At 42.6% G+C, this 25,252-nt stretch overlaps 1 protein-coding gene across 5 annotated transcripts in view; it reads left to right on the plus strand.

Annotated features, from left to right (window-relative positions):
• EEA1 (early endosome antigen 1) overlaps positions 1–23,718 on the plus strand; it is a 110,300-nt gene extending 86,582 nt beyond the window's left edge. For all 5 annotated transcript variants that reach the window (XM_075600427.1, XM_075600428.1, XM_075600429.1 and 2 more), the window contains 5 exons: positions 1,140–1,325; positions 7,955–8,193; positions 9,049–9,169; positions 14,177–14,275; positions 14,766–23,718. In XM_075600427.1, coding sequence (XP_075456542.1) covers positions 1,140–1,325; positions 7,955–8,193; positions 9,049–9,169; positions 14,177–14,275; positions 14,766–14,888 — 768 coding nt within the window. In that variant the 3' untranslated portion in view covers positions 14,889–23,718. The remainder of the gene's footprint in view (positions 1–1,139; positions 1,326–7,954; positions 8,194–9,048; positions 9,170–14,176; positions 14,276–14,765) is intronic.
• Positions 23,719–25,252: the final 1,534 nt, after the last annotated feature.

Consider the following 25,252-nt stretch of genomic DNA (forward strand, 5'->3'; position numbering starts at 1 on the left):
TACTTACTTGGCCACACGTGGCCCACGGTCACAGGGCAGAAATAATACAAACACAATGTGGGTAATTCACTTTGTTTACTATACACTTATTAAACTTGGGCACCATGTGATCCTCAGCAGAGGATCACTACACACTGTACACATATACAACACAATCCCCAAATAGCACAGGTGTGTGTCAGTGGTGTTGTAGCCACCCAATCCTGGGTATGTTGGACAATGACGGTGCCAGTACACCGTGGGAAGTCATGATGTACTGAACCTGTTGCAGGCCTGTTCGTCAAAAAGGTACTTCGGTATCACTGTGTCTTTTTATAGCCTTTGGAGGGTCCTTTCAGGGCGTACAATATACTTTCCTCTGGAACTGAAGCTCTCGGCTGCTGTCACCAGGTGCACTCGCTCTGCAGACCTCGAACAAACCTGCACTGCTCAGGTCCGCACTGATCTCATCTCACATGGCTGCCCCCCTATGTTAAATGCTCCTCTCCCTAATCGTCCCTCCTCCTCCACAGCCGTTATTATTGGCTGCTCTCATGTCCGTCACATGTCCAGAGCACATTGGAGAGAAACCTGCCAGGGGGCAGTGTGACAGTGTGTGAGCTCATCATAGTCACATGTCCATTGGAGAGGAACCTGCTAGGGGGCAGTGTGCATGTGTTGCTTGCTATACACGGTATTACATAGTAGTGAAGCAGGGGGTCCGGAGCAGAACTCCATTCATTTTAGCTCCCCCTACTACTGGAGATACTTGCCTCCGAAGTAGGTGCCAGTAGCTGCTCCGGCTGGGGTTTAAAGCTCCCGTGTCACATGAGCCCAGCTGTGTAAATAATAACATAGTGGAAAAATATCAGATGCCCATAAGAATATTTTTAATGTAAGTTTGTGATATTTCTTCTGTGATGTTTCTTTATAATGCCGGTCATGTTAAAGAGGTGGCTTCACTTTGGTACATTGGGACCATACAATAAATGGTTCACTTTGAAGACAAATAACATTGTTCATGTAGTTTTCTTAAGCATACAGTTCAATTCTGAAGCAGTTCTTTTTAATCACACATTGATTCATTTTTAGTAATGAGTGAGAAGTCCCTTAAAAAAATAAATGTTTAAGACCTACTATAATCATTTTTACCCCAACAGAAAACAACGAATCTTGAGGATGCCAAACAACTATTAATTCAGCAGAAGCTTGAGCTGCAAGGAAAACTTGACAGCTCAACTTCCGTTCTTCAGAAGGAGAAGACCCTGCAGCAGACACTGAAAGATGAAATGAATAGAAAAGAAGAGGCATGGAAGAAACAGTGCGCTGAGATTACAGCTAAACTGGTAAAATAATATTTATTCAGAGACAATAGAAAACGTCTTTTACAGCATCATTTCAGTCAGTTACATCATTCAGGCATTTAGAATTGAGTTATACAGTGGAGAATCTTTAGCTTGGTTGTTCTTAGCTTGATGGTGTTAAATGATTCTGAATTCTATAAATCCAAATACAATCTTTATACATTTTCCTCAAGCAGTCCTGCCTGTTTAGCAACCTCCTGTTTTTCTCAGTGTCGGCTCAATCTTCTTAGTCAATCATCAACGATAGAACACTGTTTCTTCATTTAGCAATATTTACTTTGATTTACACAACCGCCTTTGTTCTGTCACTAAGTAACTATAGAATTAACTATGTTCCTAATCTTTTAAGACCTATCTCCATTGTATTGTCTTTTACTATTAACAAACTATTTAACTAACCTTTGATTGCAAATTCAAGACCATATGCTATTCAACTCGGCAGACATTAAACATACCAAGATTCATACAAAATGGAAATTAATAAAACAAGATAGATTCTTAGGTCACATAAAACATTTCTACTCCTGCCTGTCTACACTGATTTATCTTCTTATCTTGCAGAGGCAGCTTGTAATTTTCCAATATAATTTCTAACATGATGGTATTAAGCAAAAAAGTCATAGGCGCAGGCCCTGATATACAATACCAGTCCAGTATTGAAAACAGTCCTTGAATTAGTAGTAGATTGAGACAGTCCTTTGATGCAACAGCACGCTGACTCTGTAATGTTCACTCGAACTTCATACTGTATAGAGAAGGAAAAACAAGAACTCCATTGCGCAGTATGTACGGGATTTGGAGGCCCCCTCAACCCTGCTAACTACTTACAATGTATTGGTAGTCAGCATACATCAATTGGTATCTTTGGGGACTGGTCCTATTGTGTCCTATAATCCCTCCTTCGGATGTGGTGTGCTTCTACCAGTACGGGGTCCCGTGATCACTGATGAAACTTCTGCTCCTGTTCTCTGCTGATGTACCTCGCAATGTAATGATATGGAACACCATGTGCGGTACCAAAATACAAATTTATTATAAAAACCCCAAACAATGCACTCACATGTTATGGGGAATGAAGGCGCGTCTTATTAAGTGCCGTCCGCAGGCTGAATGGAGGAGAGGGGAGAAGGAACGGGGGACAACCCTTGGTGCGATTGAGTGTGATGGATCTGCTACTCCTTACGTGGTTGCGCCTCCACGTGCAAAGTCCCGTCTTGATGACCTCACTCATGCGCCGATCTCCTTCCAGACCTCAATCAGAGCGCAGGCTCACTGGTTGCACGTCACTAAGCTCCACCCACTGGTTGCACGTCACTAAGCTCCACTTTGCATGTGGAGGCGCAACCACGTAAAGGAGTAGCAGACCCATCACACAATCGCAACAAGGGTTGTCCCCCGTTCCTTCTCCCCTCTCCTCCATTCAGGCTGCGGATGGCACTTAATAAGACGCGCCTTCATTCCCCATAACATGTGAGTGCATTGTTTGGGGTTTTTATAATAAATTTGTATTATGGTACCGCACATGGTGTTCCATATCATTACATTGCGAGGTACATCAGCAGAGACCAGGAGCAGAGGTTTCATCAGTGATCACGGGACCCCGTACTGGTAGAAGCACACCACATCCGAAGGAGGGATTATAGGACACAATAGGACCAGTCCCCAAAGATACCAATTGATGTATGCTGACTACCAATACATTGTAAGTAGTTAGCAGCGGTGAGGGGTCCTCCAAATCCCGTATATACTGCGCAATGGTGTTCTTGTTTTTCATTCTCTACACAGAATGAAGTTCGAGTGAACATTACAGAGTCAGCGTGCTGTTGCATCAAAGGACTGTCTCAATCTACTATTAATTCAAGGACTGTTTTCAATACTGGACTGGTATTGTATATCAGGGCCTGCGCCTATGACTTTTTTGCTTAATACTATCATTGTCATCTATTGATAGATCCTAGTGGAAGGATCCAAATCATATTGTTTGTAGGCTGCCATCCTGTCACTTCTGTTTTGCAGCTAGTCGGGATACTGATTGTGTTTAATTCCAAGCAATATTCACACAGTTATATTTACATTTGTTTCACTTTAGTAGTTACTGTAGAGTGGTTAAATATTGGTCATTATTGATTATTTCACATATATGTTGTGTAATCACACTGTTGTTTAAGGCATCACTGTAAGCACGGTTAGTCACAAATTTGTTTTATTAGTTGAGCGCTTTTTTAGTGTTAGTTCATAGCTCTCTTTTTCACTGTATAATTTCTAACATAACACTAAATTACTTATTTTAACTAGTTAAATGCTGAATATATATTTATATACACAATATAACATCTTTATTATTTAGGCTTGAAATCATCATACACTACCGACACGTTTAATCCGAGCACGGCTAGCACCGCAAGCCGGGGGATGCCCCGGCGTGCTAGCCGCACTCCCTCAGCGTGCCGCGCATCACCGATTCGCGGTCACGCGTCATCGGGTGCCTGCGCCCCCTGCACGCGCGTCCAGGGCTCCCCGAGGGAGCCCTGGTGTCCCGCGATGTGGGGGACGGCGGCAGGGGGTTCCGGGGGACCCGGCAGCGGGAGGGAGAGCGCCCCGATCGGAGGGCGCTCTTCCGCTGCTTCGGCGCGCGCCCGGCACCCTCCGGCGTGCGCCAGGTTACTGCTGCGGCCGAGAACGGGCAAATGCTCGAATAAACTCGGCCGCAGCAGTATCTTCATCAATCTCAGACCGTATCAGCTGCATACCTGTGGACTGACACCTTAACTGACACAAATCACCCCTCATATTCCTAACTAATCTAATCTACTGGATGGTTTTACCCAAGTCATTTCCACCTACGTGTAATACCAGAATATCCAGCCGCTGTCTACCACCTGCTAAGCCCCAAACTAGTGGCAACCCCCCTTTCTCAACATAAACCTCTCTGCTATTTCCAAAACACCCATATCCTATCACCATCCAAACCAAAAGTTCCCCAATATGCCATACTGCTGCTCTCTTATTTGCCCAATAGATGAGTCTCCTGAAATCCAAACCCACAGCCTTATGACATGCATAAAAGAAACAGTTTAATAAAAACATGTATTTAGCTACCCAAATAACACCCCCTTCACACTACCTCCTATCTAACCTAATAACTTTTAAATCTATCAAATGACCACCTCCCAATCTTATTAATCCTTGCTGCACTCAATTCAATCCTTGCTACCTCTGTTTTTGCCCCAATCCTAAATGAATGCGTACTGAAAACCCTGGGATCCTGCCCCACCTTAACTAAACATAGTAGTGTGTTAGTTTGTTCTGGTGATATTTTTGCTATCCCCCCCTCATGTACCATAATATGGTTTTTAGTCTGTCCGGTTGCCTGGCAATGGGGGCGGCTGCAGGTTTTCCTGGGGGTGCGTCCTCCCTTCCTTGGCAACCTTGTGCACTCTGGGATTGGCCGGAGGTGTAATCAGTGTATGGGCGTCCTTCTGCCCAATGATGTGATGGCACAGGGGGGTGGAGCTAAGACAGGATTGCAATAAGAGAGCAGCTAAAACAATGGCTGCCACTTCAGCTTGAGAAAAGGCTTTGGAGGCCTCAAATGTTGCTGTGTATTTTCAGCATGATCTGCTAATTAAATGTAAATCTTTATTTATATTCTAACTCTTGAGTGCTGCAGACTTTTAGCATTTTTCTAGTTTTGTTGGCACTCCCTAAGTCCTACTGGTAGGTTTTTTTTTCGTTTGTGATTGTTTTTGTATTATAGGAAGCTAGTCCAAGTGTAGATTTGTTTGGCTACCATAATATGAATCCCAGGGACATGACATGCCCTAAAATATATATTTCTCTTTAATTCACCACCCAAACAACTGCCATATTGTCTGATCTGAAGAGGACCTTTTTGTTAGTCATATGTCCGTCCCCCCCCCCCTTCCACCTCTCTCCATCTCTACCATCAGAGGAAAAAATTCCAGAAGTGCCAGGTTACCTAGCAAGCCAGCGTCCCCCCGTTCCCTAGGCCATGCCTCCGCACACCATCTGCCCTGGAAATATGCAACCTATACCAAAGATTAAAAGAGGGGGGGTGCCCTAATTCCAAGACCAGGGGATGATTTTTCCCTATAAACTTCATAGGACCTGAGAAATAGGCCCAATGTTAGTGCTGCACCCACCTCCTCTCTTTCTCTCTCTCTCTCTCTCCCTTCCATCTCTCCCTCTCTCCCCTCCATCTCTCCCTCGCCCCCACCTTTCTCTCTCTCTCCCTCGCTCCCACCTCTCTCTTTCTCTCTCCCTCGCCCCCACCTCTCTCCCTCGCCCCCACCTCTCTCCCTCGCCCCCACCTCTTTCTCTCTCTCCCTCGCCCCCACTTCTCTCTCTCCCTCGCCCCCATCTCTCTCTCTCTCCCTCTCTCCCTCGCCCCCACCTCTCTCTCTCTCTCTCTCCCTCGCCCCCACCTCTCTCTCTCCCCCACCTCTCCCTCGCCCCCACCTCTCTCTCCCTAGCCCCCACCTCTCTCTCTCTCCCTCGCCCCCACCAATCTCTCTCCCTCGCCCCCACCTCTCTCTCTCTCACTCGCCCCCACCTCTCTCTCTCTCTCTCTCTCTCTCTCTCTCTCTTTTTCTCCCTCGCCCCCACCTCCCTCTCCCTCGCCCCCCACCTTTCTCTCCCTCGCCCCCACCTCTCTCTCTCTCGCCCCCACCTCTCTCTCTCTCTCTCGCCCCCACCTCTCTCTCTCCTTGCAATCCCAAGTCATATGCCTATGTATTGCTAAATTCTGCAGTAAGTTAGTGCTGCACCCACCCCCTCTCTATTTCTCTCTCTCTCTCTCTCTCTCTCTCTCTCTCTCTCTCTCTCTCTCTCTCTCTCTCTCTCTCTCTCCCTCCCCCTCTCTCTCTCTCCCCCTTCCATCTCTCCCTCTCTCCCCTCCATCTCAACCTCACCCCCACCTCTCTCTCTCTCTCCCTCGCCCCCCACCTCTCTCGCTCTCCCTCGCCCCCACCTCTCTCTCCCTCGCCCCCACCTCTCTCTCTCTCTCCCTCGCCCCCACCTCTCTCTCCCTCGCCCCCACCTCTCTCTCTCCCTCGCCCCCACCTCTCTCTCTCTCACTCGCCCCCACCTCTCTCTCTCTCCCTCGCCCCCACCTCTCTCTCCCTCGCCCCCACCTCTCTCTCTCTCGCCCCCACCTCTCTCTCTCTCTCTCTCTCCCCCTCGCCCCCACCTCTCTCCCTCGCCCCCACCTCTCTGTCTCTCCCTCGCCCCCACCTCTCTCTCTCTCTCCTTCACCCCCACCTCAATCTCTCTCTCTCTTTCTCTCTCCCTCGCCCCCACCTCTCTCTCCCTCGCCCCCACCTCTCTCTCTCTCCCTCGCCCCCACCTCTCTCACTCACTCTCTCCCTCGCCCCCACCTCTCTCTCCCTCTCTCCCTCTCCCCCACCTCTCTCTCCTTGCAATCCCAAGTCATATGCCTATGTATTGCTAAATTCTGCAGTAAATCCTAGTCCTATTTCCAACTAAACTACACCCCACATTGCCCTACAAGCATTTTTAATATTGCCCTACAAGCATATTTAAATAAAGTGAAACAATGCTTTCCTCAATCACACTTGCCAAGATAACAAACACTTCCAACCAATCGCCTCTACTCTACTGATTTTGAGCAGTTATAATTCAATTAATCATATATATGGCAATTATAGTTGTTAATTGCAGCTCATCTTTACATTTATTTTCTGAGTCAAGGAGCTTAAAGGCTCAAACTGTGCAAAATAGTTTGACCAAACCCCAAGAAACTGTCATGTAAAAATTCAACACCCTTTTATGTACAGTTTTTCTTTTAATTCTCTCTTAGTCATATCACCCATTACATGAGTATATAGTAAATTCAATATTCCTTTATGAAAGAAAGTGTCACCAGTTTTATAAATGCCCTGCCAAAAACTAAAATACAGAAGTGAGTAGCTTCTGGGATCTACAACTTAAAAGGAAGTCATCTCTGAAGTGCATAAAAAAGGCTCTTTAAAAAACGTGACTCACAGCATCTTTGTATATGTACAAATCTTATATCTGGGGTTGTAGACTTATTCATTTTGTGTTAAGAGTGGATGGAAGACAATTGACTCAAACAGATTCAGAGAACAATTCTCTTACAGTAGATCTTGGCATTAGGCTACTTCCAACAGGGAGGTGCTGGTTTGTGGCAGTATGTGACTTGCACGGTACACTGCCCAGTAGAATTACACTAATTTGTATTGCAGGAGGGTTACTGGAGCAATAACGCAAATGCTTGCTAACCAAGTGCCAAATTTATTGTGGTGGTGACTTTGGCCTTGGAGCTGTAGAATTCTTCTTGTATTACAGAATGTGGCATTTTTAATGTCACTTTGTTTCTCTGTCCCTGTACCAGGCATTGGGGTGCAAGCTTTTCAGGTAGCGTTTGCAGTGTGTACGTAACCTGTATGCAAGTCTGGTATTCTGTCCCATGCTATGATGAATCTTAATGCATCTTTCACACCTGTAGCATTGAGTGAGTCAGCGTACACTTTTCCACTTCTGGCAGTATAAACACCTCTACGTTTCTGCTCTATATCATTTATTTGACATTTATGTATTTATTTAATAAGACCACACAAGCAAAAGAAAAAGAGGAGCAGAAGAAAGAGCACGAGGAGAACGAGTCGAAGATCACCATGCAAGTCACAGCTTTAAATGAGAACCTAGCTACACTAAAGAAAGAATGGCAGAGCAGCCAGCGCCGGGTCAGCGAGCTGGAGAAGCAAACGGATGATCTGCGGGGAGAGATTGCTGTGTTGGAAGCAACAGTAGCAAATAACCAGGATGAGAGACGCGCTCTGCTAGAAAGGTAGGTTTAGGTACAAAGGGAAGTTTGCAGATTCAATCCTAATCTATTTAATTTTTGTATTTTGATAAAGGGATGTTCTTCATCAAAACCAAATCGGCTTTTGTGCGTTAAATTTTAAATGATTACCATTCCTTATTGACATGAAGACATGACGTTTCTGTTTTGACCTTGGTGGTACTTCTAAGCAGGTGGATACTTCAGATATATATAGATACAGGCATACCCCAGTTTAAGGACACTCACTTTAAGTACACTCGCGAGTAAGTACATTTCGCCCAATAGGCAAACAGCAGCTCACGCATGCGCCTGTCAGCATGTCCTGAACAGCAGTACCGGCTCCCTACCTGTACCGAAGCTGTGTGCAAGCGGGGAGACTATAGAGCCTGTTACAAATACATTATTTACATCAGTTATGCACGTATATGATGATTGCAGTACAGTACATGCATCAATAAGTGGGAAAAGGTAGTGCTTCACTTTAAGTACATTTTCACTTTACATACACTTTACGGTCCCATTGAGTACGTTAATGCGGGGTATGCCTGTATAGATAGATACATACATACATCTCAACAAATTAAACACATTTTATTGGCTACTATTTTTGTTCCCATTTATGGCCCTTGTTCTATATGCTGTGACGCTGCTTCTCCGTGTCGAGGAAGCTCTGAGCTCCATTTATTTGAATTGAACTCGCAGGGTTCCTTAAGATAGAGAAGTGGCTTTATAACGTATTGCATAGTGACCATTCCTCCTTGTCCTGTATTAATTAATAAGGCATGTAGGCAAACTATGCTTTGTAAAGTTGAAATCAAACACACAGTAGTCTTACTCGTTCACTTTTTTGATTTTCAGGTATCTTAAAGGCGAGGGAGAGACTGAAAAGCTTCAAGCCAAAGTAGTGGAACTACGGAAAAAAGTAGATGAAACAACGTATGCTATGGAGGAACTGGGCAGAGAAAACCAATCCCTTCAGGTAATCGCTCCCCTTTCTCTGAATATATACACTGTATATATGATATGTCACTTATATTTGTAACCCTCCCTTCCCGGCTCCTTGGGGAGATTACATGGAGGTAGTTGTGTGTTTTACATCAGCAACGATTTGCCTTGTCTCAGGGTGCTGTCTGTGGTTGGCTGGGTGATGGAAAAGATGGGCGCATGGAGTTTTTATAGTATAACTCCAATCTGTGTTCATGTTCCCATGCTTATGGACACTGCAGTCAGGTACATTTAGGTTGACATGGTTGTACTTTATTTCATCCTTACTGCTATCATTCCTGACACATTTCTTCCCTAAGTACCCACTGTTAACACTCATGGGAGGTGCATTCACTTGTTACTGTTCTGACTTGATTTTGGGGACCGTGCCCCCCTTTTTAAAAAAAAAAAACATCCTGGAGGTCCCTTTTACAGCGGGCCCCTGCTGAGATCCTGGCCTGTCTGTGTAACGTTACTGTTGCTTTTCCAGCCCTGTTCTGGAACAGCCACTTCCTCAGGGACTATTTGAATAGTGTGGATGGGGATCCTCTGGTAAGGCTGATTCCCAGACATCCTAGGGACTTCTCTACTTTGCCCAGTGAGACATGTTTGTATTCCCATTACTGGGACATGAATTTCTCATGTGGCCACACTATGGGAGTCTAACTGATGGGACACTGTCCCTAACTGCAACACAATAAAAGCAGTGTCTGATCTATACCAGGGGTGCGCAAAAAAAAATTTATGCTGCACCCCCCCCCCCCCCCCTCCCCCTGTGTGCCGGTCCCAGCGCTCGCAAACACCCCTCCCCCCTCCAGTGACCCAGCGACGCAGAGGGTCGCGTGACCCCACAGCGTCATTTGACGTGTGTTACCATGACGACGTTACCAGAAGTCGACTGAATCCCGGTAAGTTGAGGTTGCAGAGGCCTTGCGCAGTTCCCCGGCATTTCATTTAAATGCTTCGGGGAAGAGTGCAGGGCCTCTGCAACTGCCGCGCCCCCCTCACAAAAATTCAGCGCCCCCAAAGTTTGTGCACCCCTGACCTAGGGGGGGCGCTGGAAGGGTTACAGATTTATAGTTTGATTTTATTGTGTTGTGTTTATTGAAGGTTTCATTTAGAAAGGAGTACGCATATGCCTGTGTGCGCATAATGTGTGTACATAATTATACCCACACCTTTAATGGGAAATTAGCATAGCTCCTTATTCTCTGTCAAGTCAAAGGTGCCAACAGCAGAACTTTTGGCATTGCTTTGCAACAGCAAAAGGCATATTAAAGATTAGCAGCTTTCACTTGCTCATGGTTTTAAAGAAAATTGCCCAGGTATATGAAGTAAATGCTGCACACCTTAAAAAATGGTTAGAATGATACAATTACCGGTGCTCCCGTGCTTGAACGAAAGCCTGTTTCCAGTCCTAGATCAGTAGTAGAAAATTGCACCAGCCATACCATAATATTGTCGGCTACAAAAAATATGACATGGACATTAAAATAAAGTACACAACAAAAATCAAAGGTATAATTACAAAATGATGCACATAGGTGGGTGCAAGTTAAATGTATCCAATTAAAGCATAACTTTCTCTCTACATCTCTACGAATGGGACAATTCGCCACGACTGTTTCGCTGCATGGGTTAGGTGGTGTTGTCTTATTGTTGGGGGTTAAGGTTAGTGTTGGGGTATGAGGGTTACGTTGAGGAATAATGGGGTTAGGGTTGGGGTGTAGAGGTTAAGGTTAGGAACATTAGGGTTAGGTGTTATTGTTGGGGTGCAGTAATCGGCATTACCCTAAATAGCCTGGAATCCCCCTGAGTCATCAGCGGCTGCCAGCTTTCCTGGCAGTGAAACGGCCGTGGCCAAATGTCAAATTAAACCCAACCCATCATGTGCTAGGACAACATTTCTAACAAACCGGGTCCATCCGCCTCCCACGGCTCTCTTCCTCACATCTGTTATTTTTGTCCTACAGTCATGGGGGTAGGTAGGTTGATATTTAGACTATCTGGCCACCTGCAGCAAGCCCTGTGCTAGGACAGTGTTACTATCCTTCCTTCACTCAGGCTCCACTCCTCTTTTATGGCAGCTATGAGCTATCCCTGTTTAAAATGTTATTTCTGGTATTTGCCAGAAGTTCTCAAATGCCCTGTGCAAATGAAGCGGGTATGGACTTACCCCTGCTCCTAGGCATTGTGTTATGCCCACTGCATTTGTGGTCTTTAGCGGGAATGTATACTATCCGCTTTCCTAATGGGGTTTGCTGCTATACTTTAATGCTAAACTGATCTGGAGTGTGAGACCTACTGGTCTGGAAAAAGGCCAGGCTGTGCTGCCTAGTATTCCAAATATATAGTAGGTCTTCTATGATCTAAAAGATCTATTTAGATCCGCAAAAATCCTCGTGCCCATATAGTTGAGGTGGGAATGCATCTCTTCTATATGATGAAATATCACTTTATAAGCAAAGTGCCTTGTTTGTTCCCTTTTAACCCTTTGTGTGTTGGAGGCGCCGCAGCACCCGTGGGCCGCATCACGATCACGTGATCGCGGTGTCACTGTAGAGTCGTCCTCTTTTGTTCCTATTTCAGCCAGATTGCATTCAGCCCATGACGGACCCCTGGTGTGCCAGACCCCATGACATGGTGTCTGTGTCATGGGGCACTCAGGGTTAAGGTTGTATGGGTAAGAAAATGGGTTTTGTTGCTTTTTCAGTTCATAGCTTCTTGTTTTTTTTCTGACTTGGTGTTGTTCACCTTCGAGACACTCTTCTGGGTTTAGGCTATGAGCCAATGAATCACTCAGATTATCGAATGAAGCCTCCACCCTGTCCGGTCAGATCTTGCTTCTCCCCCGTGCTGTCTGGCTCGGATCCTGCCGGCTCTGCCTTTTGGGTGAGAGTCTGTGTTGCTCTGCTGATTTGCCGTGGGGGTCTGCTGCTCTGAGCTTGGTTCTCCAGAGAGAGTTGGTGCATACCGAAATCCGAGATTTAGATTCTACTTCTGCTTTTTCGTGCGTGTGTGTTGGACGATTTTAAGCTTCCATGAGGAATATTATTATGCGTGGTATTCCTTTTTTTTCTGTTCCACACTAGGATGGGGCCTGCTTTGTCACAATTTGTTTTTATTGGCAAAGAAGGGACGTAGAGAGAAAACAGGGATTTTTCTTACCAATAATTCTTGACAAAATATCTTCTAGTCCCTCCATGCCAGTACTGTACAACTTTCCCTCCCTAGTGGATGTTGTTTCATTGCATGTTGTATATATTTTAACCCTATTCTTTGATTTATTTATTTTTCCTCTAATTTTGCGGCTAGACAGATAGTAGCTGCTGTGAGGAACAGAGCAGGGAGCCTTAAAGGGGATGGTGGAATCTGATTCATTAGAGGTTTTGCCTCACGCACAACTGGCCGGGGTTGGCGCACATGCGCAGTGGCGGCCGGTTATTGGTTGCCCTTACTCCTGGGCAGTGTAGAAAGCACCGGTGAGGTGTTCCCGGTTACTGTGTGCCTGGCGCACACTAACCACTGCCTCAACCCTGTCCTGTACTGCCTGATGCGCAGCGAGTTCCTTGCACACGCGTGTACACTGTCTCGCAGACTCGCTCGCACATGCAGTCACACTCGATTGCGCACACGCAGTCACGCTCGCACACACGCAGTCACACTCGCGCGCCCACACGCACTCGCACACGCAGTCACACTCGCGCGCGCGCACACACACAGTCACACTCGCGTGCACACACAGTCACAAGAAATTCAGTTAGTATAAATATAGATATGCAAATAGCTAAAATAAAAAAATTTAAAAAAAGGGGGGGTGGGCGGAGTGCCGAGTACACGCGTTAAGTCAAACTTCTTTGCGTTTTCTCACTGAAATTGTTTGAATGTTAAATAAAAACATCACCATCACAAATACAATTTCTGTGACAAAATAAAAAGAAGTTTCACTTAAAATGCGCGTGCTCGGCACACACACCCCTTCTTTTTTTTAAATATATATTGAGATGCCTCTAAAACAATATAAACGCCAAAGAAAATGTGTTAAATTCACATAATTGCCATCCAACCTTAAAAGAAACAAGATTCAGGAGACGTGAGGTTAAAGATTCTCCTAATGAAACAATGTGCAGATTTGCCATTAGTCTGGTAATGACCGTTTCTGTAATAACCCAAAAATCATGCATACCATTTGTAATATTTTGACCCTGGTTACTGGCTGGAGTACAGTCCTATCTAAGATATTTTGAAACCTTGACTTGTATTCGTATTTACTTTAGGATATTGATGTAAGTGTGTCTGCCTTTGAACAGTATGCATGATCTTTGGTTTATTACAATGCAGAGCGATAGTACTAAATACATGTTAGTTCACTGGGAAAATCAATAACCTCTGCTCTCCTGACTCTAGTTTCTTTTAAAGTTGGAGTGCAGTTATGTGAATACCCAATTTTGAACACATTTTCTTTGCAACACATTGTTTTAGAGGTACCTTTTATCAAAGTTTTATGTTTTAATTCAATATATTTTTCCTTCACCCACCAGAGTGCATCACATGTTTTAGGGAGTACAGTACTTTATATGTTTGATTTTTTGTGTACGCTGTTACTTACCTGCCTGCGCCACCCCAGTTATCTGGGGACGAGCTGGGTGACTTTAATGTTCAAACATGGTGGCCGTCCTGTGACGGTTTCTTTTTATTTAGAGGGATATGACCTAAAATAACTAAAATCCTTTCACACAAAAAAAAATGTTGATAGCTCTTCAGGGGCCTGATTACAACTTTAAAAACTGTTCATATTCTTCGTCCCCATCAAAACATGCCAAGTTGTAAAATGTTGACCTCAATGTCTCTTACTCGTGACCCTCACCTCTTTGCTATGCCATTAAATAACAACACCATTTCTGGAATGAAGATTTTGAGGGAGATTCGTTATTTAAACATTGTTTGTTTGTTTTTAAAGAATATATACTGTACATTGTATTTTTGCTTTAAATCTCTGTAGATCAAACACAGCCAGGCTCTCACTAGGAAGTGGACAGAGGACCATGAAGTGCAAAACTGTATGGAGTGTGGGAAAGGATTTTCTGTAACAATAAGAAGGGTAGGTTTAGAAATATTGGCATCTACATTTAGTACACTGAGGAGGCTGTCAGCAACATTATTTATACTAACTTGTAAGTGTAATTTGCTTCCCTAGTACCGGTCTTACCTATATGTATCTTGTAAAAATGAATCTGTGTAACTTCTCGTCGAGAACAGTTGACATACCCACTACGTACACACATGTTTCCCTAATGACAGCACCATGATTAGAGTCTGATGACTAATGTCTGTTAGTGATGAGAAGAACATTTCTCAAACTCCAATTCTAACTAACTCCAATTCTAACACCAGTTTTAACTCCACAGACACTTTATATGTGACACTTTTGATGTTACTCGCAACTAAGATAGACTGCCTTTCCTTTCAAACATTCAACTACACATATACCTTTACTTATATTCAACTAATGCCATTCTTTGTCCTTTTTCTGCACATGTAATATAAGACATGGTGTGGGGGTGTGCAATGACCATTGTTTTTCTTTTCAGCACCACTGTAGACATTGTGGAAATATCTTCTGTGGAGAATGTTCGGCAAGAAATGCCCTCACGCCTTCCTCCAAAAAACCTGTGCGTGTTTGTAATACATGTTTTAATGATTTGCAAGGATAGGAATGTTTCTTTAGATAGACATCTGCAAATTATACTTAGTATTTTTGTTAATGCACTTGATAAAGCACTCAAACTACTTATTCTTTTGGACGAAGATTGTAAAATTTGACAAAGCAAAAATACCTTTTGAAATGTTTTATTGATGCAAAGTAAAATTATTGTATTTTTCATGAGCTTGGGTCACCCTCTGCATCCTGCTGTTTTCTTCGAAGATGGCTTTTTATGTTTGTTTTTAGTTTCCAGCGGTTTGGCTGTAAATAGTAGGCTAACAGAAGAAAACGATATATTTTTTTTATATTTCATTTGACTGTACTCCAGGAAACACATCTGTCTAATGGCTTTCTTATTTGTCGTCTAAGAACAAGGCTGTAAAACTTTGGAAGGATCTAATTTTTATTAACAAATTTGGCATATGCAGGTCCAATGTTGTAGGCATAACTAACCATTTCCAAAGGAGCATTCAATCCTAGGTAAGCTTTAAGGACTGTGCATGCCTGAGCGTGGTAAGCAAAGGAATGCATTGGAGGCTTGCACCCTACCCACTTTTAACACAAAGGCATATCAGTCACACATTCTTTTATTTGTACTTGGGGAAAAACACTCATTCTTTGGATTTCAACTCTGCCTTCATATTATACAGTATCTTACTATAGAAACTATCAACAAGTCTCCTTAAAGGCAGCAATTCCCTTCACAAACATTGTTTTTTCTTTGACCTATATTTGGTCAGTGATCCATGCAACTGAACCGTGTTACTTCAAGCTCTGTAGATGCCCCTGGTTGCTGATGAATATAACTTTTACATTTCAACAAGTATTTTTGTCCATGAGCTCAACGCCACAGGGGGTCAGCCTCGCTGGGTGTCCAGTAGAAAGCATGACGTTGGGGCCTCCAGTGTGTCAATACCACTGCTGTCTGGCTTTGTTCAGGAAAAGCAAAGCGTTGGTTTTCTCGGTAACGAGTCGGTTCCCACAGGACTGCAAAATATTCAGATAAATGTAATAAAGCCAAGAGAGAATAAAAAGAGGATGGATTGCTGCTTTAACTAGATTGTGGGCTGCAGGTCCTGAAAGGGTTTTGGTGATGACTGGAAAACATTCTTGTAGTTCAAATGGTTCACTAAGCAGCTGTTAAGTTGTTAAATGATTTACTCCGTCCATGTAGGATATCATGTTTTCCACCTGTTTACATTGATTCTCCCAGCAACAGCACACGTGGGTTTCTCTGCAATTACATACACCTAACACTTTAAGTGTTAACCTTTTTAAATCAAGAAATATATTTATGACAAAGGACAGTTTAACCATTCGGCTGCTCACTGTCAAGGCAAAAGTAAGACATGGTTGGATAAAGGTGAAGTCCTTATTGACTTAATGTGTTTCTAAGGCCCAGATCCACAAAAGGAGGCTACATTTAAGCACACCTTAACTCCTATTCAAGTATAAAGCTTAGCCCCCTTTTGTGGATCTGGTCCTTGGACCTTGCCTTTAAGAGTCATCTTAAAGTTTGCCAGTGATCTCCGTGGTGGTTATTTGTGCACACACAGTGTTGGTTCCTTCGTGCATTGCAAGCTCCAAATTAGCATAGACCAAATAAGAAGACAAACTATAACATGACCCAGGAGATTTCCTGTATTGGCTCTGCCACATATACAGTTAAGTGACACTACACCTTTAGACTTTTAAGAAGGGACAGTTTCCCTGGCAAGTTTAATTTTGTTCCGATTTCTTTACAGCACACTATAGTTTTTCCCCCCCTGTATTTTATTCAGACACTCAAAACTTCAATTGATATGTCTGCTAATTCCCTCTCACATAGGTCTAGATCCACAAAGGCGTGCTAAGCTTTGGCACGCCTTTTCTCCCAGAATGCGAGCAAAGGTGTGTCAACGCTTAGCACCCTTTTGTGGATATGTGCCTTAGTGACCTTGATCAACCTCAAACAACCTTATCTAAGATCTAATTTTTGTCTGATAAGATCCTTTGTAGTCTGCATGGAATACCGCTCTGCTTCCCGGTAGATTGTAGAACGTGAGAATAAACAGCAGAAGTTGCCATATGAACACTCTACAGCAGACTTTGGGTCTTTTTAAATAGAGTAGAGTAAAATAAAAAAACATTTGTAATTGACTTTAAAGGGCATCACATAGAGCTAACTTTCAAAATAGGTTATATTGGGAGGCGGGGGTGACTGCAGGTTTGTAAGAACCCCGAGTGATGTTTTGGTGGCATTGGTGTAGTTGATTTTCATATGACTTAGATAACACTACTTGCTCAGATAAGGTCACGATTATAGTGGCAGCGACGGCATGCGTGGCGTGATCAACAGATCTCTTCTCTGAGGCCGCTCACGGAGTGTGCGACCGCGTGCGCGATTCTCAAAGACAAAGAATTATGTTTTTGCCGCACGACTGCGGGGTCACTTGCGCGGTTCAGCCAATGAGGGCGAATCGCTCACGTGTCTTCACGGCCACGCCTCCCCGCCGCCTCGGACCTCAGAGCAGATTTTGCGCAAGCGACAGGTGCTCATGATGTCATGCGCTCCATCGCGCACGTGCAGCCACTATAATTACGCCTAAAGTTGTAATGTAAGCGACAGAGCAGCTTTAGGCTGCGGCCACGGTACAGCGACGAGCGCTGGGCGCGATCAAATGCAGATGGTAGATGCACATGTTCACACTGCATGCGCGCAAGAAACAGGCAAAACTGTTTTCTAAGCGCGCTGAAGGGTCACATGACATGGCAACAATGAATGTGATGTCACGATACTTCCTTCACTGACACGCCCTGATCCTGGCAAGACACACCCCCTCCCTCATGTGCCACGCCCCCCACTCATGCTCATAAATTGCTGCAGGACAGGCTAGCGCTCCTGCTCAGAGAGTTGGTGATGTCACGGCGCTCAAGCATGAGCGCACGTCGCTGCACGTGGCCGCAGCCTAAATATCACATTTGAACAGGATTGCCACCACTTCAGTTTTGACCAGGAGATTACGGGTTTTGGCTAGGTATCTCAGGTTATGGGTTGAGATATGAAATCTCTGGGTTACTGCAGGGCTGGCTGGGATGTTTGGTGCAGGGCCTCGGCGCTTACCTTCTCTGGCGGCGGCATCACCCATTGCATGGTCCCTTCAGGGTGGCTCTGTGACGTCAAATGGCATCATGTTGCCATGACAACGGGACGCCACGTTATTATGGCAACGTGATGCCACATGGCCCAGTGATGTCCTGTTATCATGGCAATGCGATGCCATTAGACAAAGAGCGTTAAATATAAATTAAAACCTGTAAAAATATATTTTACAAAGTTGATAGACATTTGAACAATGTCTGTAATGCTGACATTACGATTAAATATTTTCTGTGCTGGAATAAATGGAATAGATTGATGTAGAATGTTGTGGAGTGTAGGGACTATCCCCTTTGTTCCTTCTTCAGTCCGGTTAACAGAAAAAAAAGTAACAGTATGTATACTTTAGGCAGTTAGTTCTAAAATAAAACGTATATTAAAAATGCCTACCAGAACTAAAACGTTTATCCAGCTACAGTATGCTTACATTCAAAAGTAAATTCAATATTTATATTCTTCCAGTGACTAAAATAGGACTAAAATGAAAATAGAAGCACAATGTCTTAAATTGAAAAAAAAATAAGATCTAGTAGACACTGCATTGAACTTGAATAGGGAAGTTTCAGTTTACTCTACTGTAGTTGTGATATTATTTGAACAAGCGACATGCACATAAGGAACAATAAGCTGCTTTGGTAATTCCAATTCCCTGATTTTATTGCAGACAGCAGTTTAGAAAATTAGACCAAGTATTTATACAGTGATATTATTGGGAGCAGTTTTGCTCATGTGACCTCTATGGATCCACAGTTCTTGCCCACTGGGAAAATAATTGTTGGACTGTATAATTATGATGAAATAGTCCAATAGACCTTCATTTCAACAAAGCTCCTTATGCTTAACAAAGCTTAACTGCAGAACATTACCATGCCTCAAATATAATTTTGTATGCTGTTTGACCCATGTGCTGTTCAACATCGATAATCAATTAAAAGTCTCTTACAGTAGGCTACTGTTAGGGTTTAGCCACCGATATACCGGTATATATTTATTTTGAATGGTTAGAGCAGTGGTGTTCAAACTTTTTTTGGTTAGGGAACCCCAGAATTCGATTGTGAAATTCCAACCCTCACCACCTCCCCCCCATCTCTCGTTTCCCCTCTCCCCCTTAAGCGCCCTCTCCCCAACACTTTCTCCCATACACTCACTCTCCCCCTCTCTTCTATACACACACACACACACACTCTCTCTCCCTCTAACTTACACACTCCCCCTCACTCACAAACACACACACCCTCTCACAAGCATTACCCCTCTCTCACACACACTCCCCCCTCACACACACACTCCCCTTTCTCACACACACTCCTCTTCACACACACATTCCCCCCTCTCACACACACACACTCGCCCTCCTATACACAGATACACAGACTGTCTCTTTAAGGTAGCCGGCTCTCGCGCTGAGGCTTCCTCTCCCTCCTGTCAGACAGAAGTTGATGGCAGAAGCAGGGAGTGGAAGAATAGCTGTGACCGAGCGTCTGCTGCTGAGCTCGGGAGCCACCAGATCACTGCTCTGTGGGGGTGCGACCTGGCCTGGGACAGCTGTGAGAATTGTCCCGGCTCTCCCCCCACTGGCGGCCACGGAACCCATGAGGGGTGCTCGTGGAACCCCGGTTTAAAATCGCCGAGTTAGAGGATATATGTGACACACCGATCAAGAAACATACTTTTTGGAAAGCCTACCAATGCTGTTCGTGGGTCTCTGTTCTCCTGAGTATGAGAAGACCTCTATAACTGAATGTCTAGCCATAATCTGGTGCTTCATGTTAATTACATGGTCAAGCAATGCACGTTTCACACATTTATTTAACATTGGGTAGTTTTTTTGTTATTTAACTAGTGAATATTGTTTTGTGGGTATTAACTCTGTTCCGGTCTATGAGGTCTCATTCATCTGATTCATCTCAAAATCATTTTACATCTATAAAGCAGATGGTTTTAAAGTCAAAACCTGCTCCAGAACTCCCCAAATCTGATTCCTCACAATCCTATAAACATTTTCTTAAAATACAATGCAGTCTGTTCATCATAGTTATTATATAGAAAGAGGTAATAATATGAAAATGTGGAATTAACAAACAGTGAATTTAATAAACCTCTATAAATATAAATTAGGATTTCATAATATTTTGCTGGAAAAGTAGCTGCTGAAGCTTTTTCATGAGTATAGAATTTTAGCTAGAATCTTAAATTATGGCAAAAAATCATTAGGACAGAGATGCAAGTACATAGAATAAAATTGTTTTCTTAAAGTTTTTTTTTGTTTTTGTTTTTTTAAAGCCATGTACACGATTATAGTGCCAAGCTTTGCAGCTAAGGTACAAAGGTGCATGACCTTGATGTGTTTTAGAACCGCATCTCCCTTCTATCTACTTATGATGTTGCTAAACCTTAGTCTGAAGTGCACAGATAAGGGAGAAGGTTGATCCACCAATGTTTGTGCATAAATTAAAGTTATGGGAAGAACAGTCATTGAACGTGACTCTTGATGAAGTAATAATTGTAGTTTCCAAGAGTATAATTTATATGGCATGAAGGAAAATAAAAACTATCGCAATATTTAAATAAAGGTTTAAAATGTGTGCTGAAACAATGCTCTATCCAATTGTCTATCTAGACCTAAAACAGCGATTTTTCAATAAAAGTGAGTAAATATATACATATTTTTTAGCAAAGGTAGGTGGTTTGACAGTGAATACAAATCCTACATGTGTTTTAAAATCATTACAAGTAATTTGAGAGGAAAGCATACCTGCTGCTCACATTACATAATAGGGTTATATTGATTTTATGTTGCCAATTTATTACATGTACTCGACATTGATGGCCTTTTAGGAAAGGTGTGCTATCGGTGTTTGCCATTTATACCACCCGTGAGCGGTATTTCACTTTGTGTGCATTCAAAGTATGTAGTAGGAATAGACTGTTTTGAAACCTTGGTGGCTGGGAGCTGTACTTGTGCCTGCACTCCCACTTATAACCACAGGCCTCTGATTGCCTAAGAGAATTACGCTGATAGTACTTGCTACTACGACGTCGCGCAGCGCCGTAGCAAGTACATGCAGTCCGTCACGGGTGGCCATAGTGGGCGCGACGGAGCGGTCGCGATTGCCGGAAGTCAAAGAATTTTGCCTTTTCCGGCGGTCGCCGCGTGATGTCAGCGGCACGTGAGCAGTTCAGCCAATGAGGGCGAACCGTTCACGCCTCCGCCACCCCCCCGGTCGTCCTCTGGTTTCCTGCTGACGTCACGCGGTCGCCGTAGCCCTTAGTATAAGCGTAGCCAAATTTGAACATGTCGCTACTTCTACCTCTTCAAAGCAGCCGTCTGTATTTGTACCTGAACCTGAGGGTCTTGATATTGCAGCTTTCTATCGGCAGCTGGAGCGAGCCAAACCCTGTAACTATATTGTATTACCAATTGTCATATATACATGGAGAATTTTGAGTCCCCATAGGTTAGGGCACCACAGATTGACTCTAAGGGTCCTCTCTTTCTCCCCCCATCCCCCAAAATATTGAGCAGTGCAGACTGCTGCTTTAAGAAACCTTTTTGTCAGTGTATGCGGCAGGCAATGCTTGCGGCTCACTAGGAATTAATAGACTTAATATATATTCACAAATAATGATTCTTTGACTCTGCAAAGAAAATGACATTCAGTGAAATAAGCGTTCAGTTATTAACTACCTCTCTGTATGTAAATGAAATATTAATGTGTGATTATGGTATACTGATAACATTTGTAGCGACTGTCAAATGTGTGCATCTGAATGCCCCGGTTATGCCCTGTATGCAAAATATGATGAACAGAACACACATGGCCTTGCACATTTTATTCTTCTTCTAGTCCTTGGGTCCAAGTTTGAGATCATTCTGACTTGCCAGTATGCTTCATTTTAGAGAGGTATCTCAAATATAAGACTTTTGTTTGTCTGAAGAAACTTAACTGATTTGTATTTTTGAGTGAAGCTAAGACATTTAGTGCTTTCAATTCTTTGAAAACTGTAAAGATGCCTCATTTGTATTTGCATAATGTTTGTTTCGAGTTCTGAGGCTAACACATATTTTATATAAGTGCAATATTACGTTATCGGAATCGTGTGCATTTTACTTGCACAGTGCTGTTGTGAGGCTCTACCATTTGACTCCTGACTTATTGAAAGGACTAATATTTGTGATGAGCTATAGTGCAAGTTATGGAGTCCTTTACCAATGACCGTGCCATTCATGTATAATTTCTTGGGCAAACAACATATAGGTGAATTGTAAATGTAGTGTGCCATATATATATATGCTGACCTAAGGACTTGATTTATGTGCTACAGTTTGTGCTAAATAAGTATTTGTATTTTAGACTGGTATTTCACTCGTCTGCTGTGTAAGTGCAAAGGACACTCCCATATGTCACATAAGCGCACAGAAAAGATTAGTCCATCTGGAGCTTACAGTATCCAGTATGGGAAAAGCAGATTAGTTATATCATTTAAGGTGTCTAACAATTTCTTCTGCTGCGTGAGGGCATCTTAGTGCTGAGTATACTTTATCTATACAACATGTGTGTATACTTTCTGAGAATCCCCATACAGTATGTTTCAGCTTCTGAAATTGAGAAATAACCGCCACCACAAAAACAGTGTTTCACGTCATCTTGAACAAATGGATTTCCCAAGATTTTAAAGAACTGAAAAAGTAGGCAGACTGTCCAAAAAGGGCAACACTGAAAATCAGGTATTCATGATTAGGTGATCCAAGTATTTGAAAAAGTGCTGTTGTGTATGATCTTAAGGGAAGCATTGCATGCTTACACCTTGCATTTTTTTTATTTTATCATTCATTACTAAATCATAAGCCAACTTTAGAAAACAAGGGGGAGGGGAGGGAAGAGATACAGCAACATTATTTTCAAGGTATTGCTTTCGGGCTTTCGTGCGTTACAGCACAGCCATGTAATGCCAGAAATTGTGGTATTTTCTTTTCTTATTAATTTAATACAATTGTCTTTCAAACCTGGATTTGCCAAAAAAAAAAATTTTTTTTTTTACATTACATTTATTTCTACATGATGATCAAAAATCATGCTTTGTCTGTAACCTTTTTTTTTTTTTTTAGACATGAAAAAATCTCAAGTATTCTACCTGTTGTTATCTTTAATATCATTGAACAGGTGAATCTGGCAGATGCACTGAAATTCTTTACAATTCAACAGAAATTTGCAAACGTGACCGAGTTTCTCAAGTAATCATCAAAAACATGCATGTTATAATATGCTTTTTATATAACTTCATGGTACTGCTACGTGTTAAGTACGCAGTCAATATGTGAAGCTTCTATTATGGGTTCTTATGCACTTGGTGGAAATAAATCTCTGCTAAACTTTGCAATGCAATTTTATGCACATGACACTACACTTGGTTAACTGGATCATACAAAGTATGCATACAAAGTTTTGCATGAGTATTTTACATAGTTTCTTTATAAGCCCTTCTCAATGTTGTGTTTACACCTTGTGATCATGTAGTGGTGCCTTACGTTGTGAAAGAGTTAATTCCAGTATGCACTTACATTCGAAAAGGTATCCGCCATTGTAATTGGCTAATTAAGATTGCGCAGGATCTGTAATTGGGTGAAATGGAAGGAAACGTTACTTTTGTTTTCTAATCTGTATAACAAATGATGAATAAAAATAGATCTTTCTAACTATTCCTGTGCATTTTCATTTTCTGTTGGATTTCAGTTTTAACGGATTGAACTTAATGAAGTTCTGTTTTATATTTTTATACAAAGTCTAACTCCTAAAGGAGGGGTAGTCAATCCTGCAATCAAAGTATGATGGCAGCCATGTTGTTTAAAACAAAATATATATATATATATATATATATATATATATATATATATATATATATATAATTTCTTTATTACACGTGAACATAATAAAAAAGCAGGTGTTGACACGTATTCACAGTTATGACATCAATATTCTAGATAAACACCTAAAAAGGAAAATGAAAATAATATATGGCCAATACAGATTTCAAATGTGAAATAAATGTCAAAATAGCATTCCTTCTTTAATAGAAGATAGTAACGTATTTAAGGGGTTATATCTGTGTGATTATAAGTGGCACACTACCAATTTATTTCTAGATGGAGACTAATCTGTTTGTATCTATTGTACTTACCAAGCAGCTATTTGTTTTTATTATGATCATCTTTTCACGAAAAGTCGTTTTTCCATGACCCGAGAGAGGTAAAATGACTACTTTTTATTAAGAGTAAATTTCAAATTCAATAAGAATGATTGACAGAATAAACTGAGCTAGGCAGACCAAAGGTACAGTAGACTTCATGTTGCTTGTAAGTTCCTGTTAGAGCTCCAGACTGTGTTCCGGCTGCTTCCACCATATGTCGTCTTAGCCTGGATGTCCGCAGAACAGATTGATAGATTGTTCTCACTGGGAAGCCTGCTGCATCTCTGATTCTGCATCTGAACTACGTTATCCATAATCTGTTGCTTAGTTTACTGGGTAGCATCATACCACTTGATTTCCTGCAAACCTACCTGGTTCATTGCTAAACATACATACACTCTCCATATACTGTTTCCATATCATTGGGTATACAGTGGTTTGCAGAAGTATTCACCACCTACCAATAATGTCACATTTTGATGAATTATAAATAATGTATGCAATTTTTCAAGCAAACTTTTCTTATTCTAAGCTGCAATGCTGTAGTGGTTAAACTGAACACTTATATAAGGAGGTTAAATGTCGGCAAAAGGAAATTGAAATGTACTGGTTGCATACGTATTAAGCCAATTAAGTCCGTCCTTGGTAGTAGCACCTTTTGCAGCAATTACTGCTATAAGTCTGTTTTGGATAAGTCTCTACAAGCTTTGCACACTAGACCTTTTTTCCCATTCTTCACAGGAGAATTGATCCAGTTCTGATAAGTTTGATGGGGATCGTCAATAGACTGCAATCTTAAAGTCTCACCTTAAATGGACTTCTTGTTCAACCACTCCAGGGTGACTTTGACTTTGTGATTCGGGTCATTGTCCTGCTGAAATGTGAATTTCCTCCCCAGTTTCAGAGTCTTGGCTGACTCAAACAGGTTTTCCTCAAGGATTCGCCTGTACTTTGCACCACCCATTCTCCCCTCTATCCTGACAAGTTTCCCAGTTCCTGCTGAAGAGAAGCATCCCCATAACATGATCTTGCCACCACCTAGGAGA

The sequence above is a fragment of the Ascaphus truei genome, chromosome 5 (genome assembly GCF_040206685.1).
Source record: "Ascaphus truei isolate aAscTru1 chromosome 5, aAscTru1.hap1, whole genome shotgun sequence".
NCBI classification, from domain to species: Eukaryota; Metazoa; Chordata; class Amphibia; order Anura; family Ascaphidae; genus Ascaphus; species Ascaphus truei.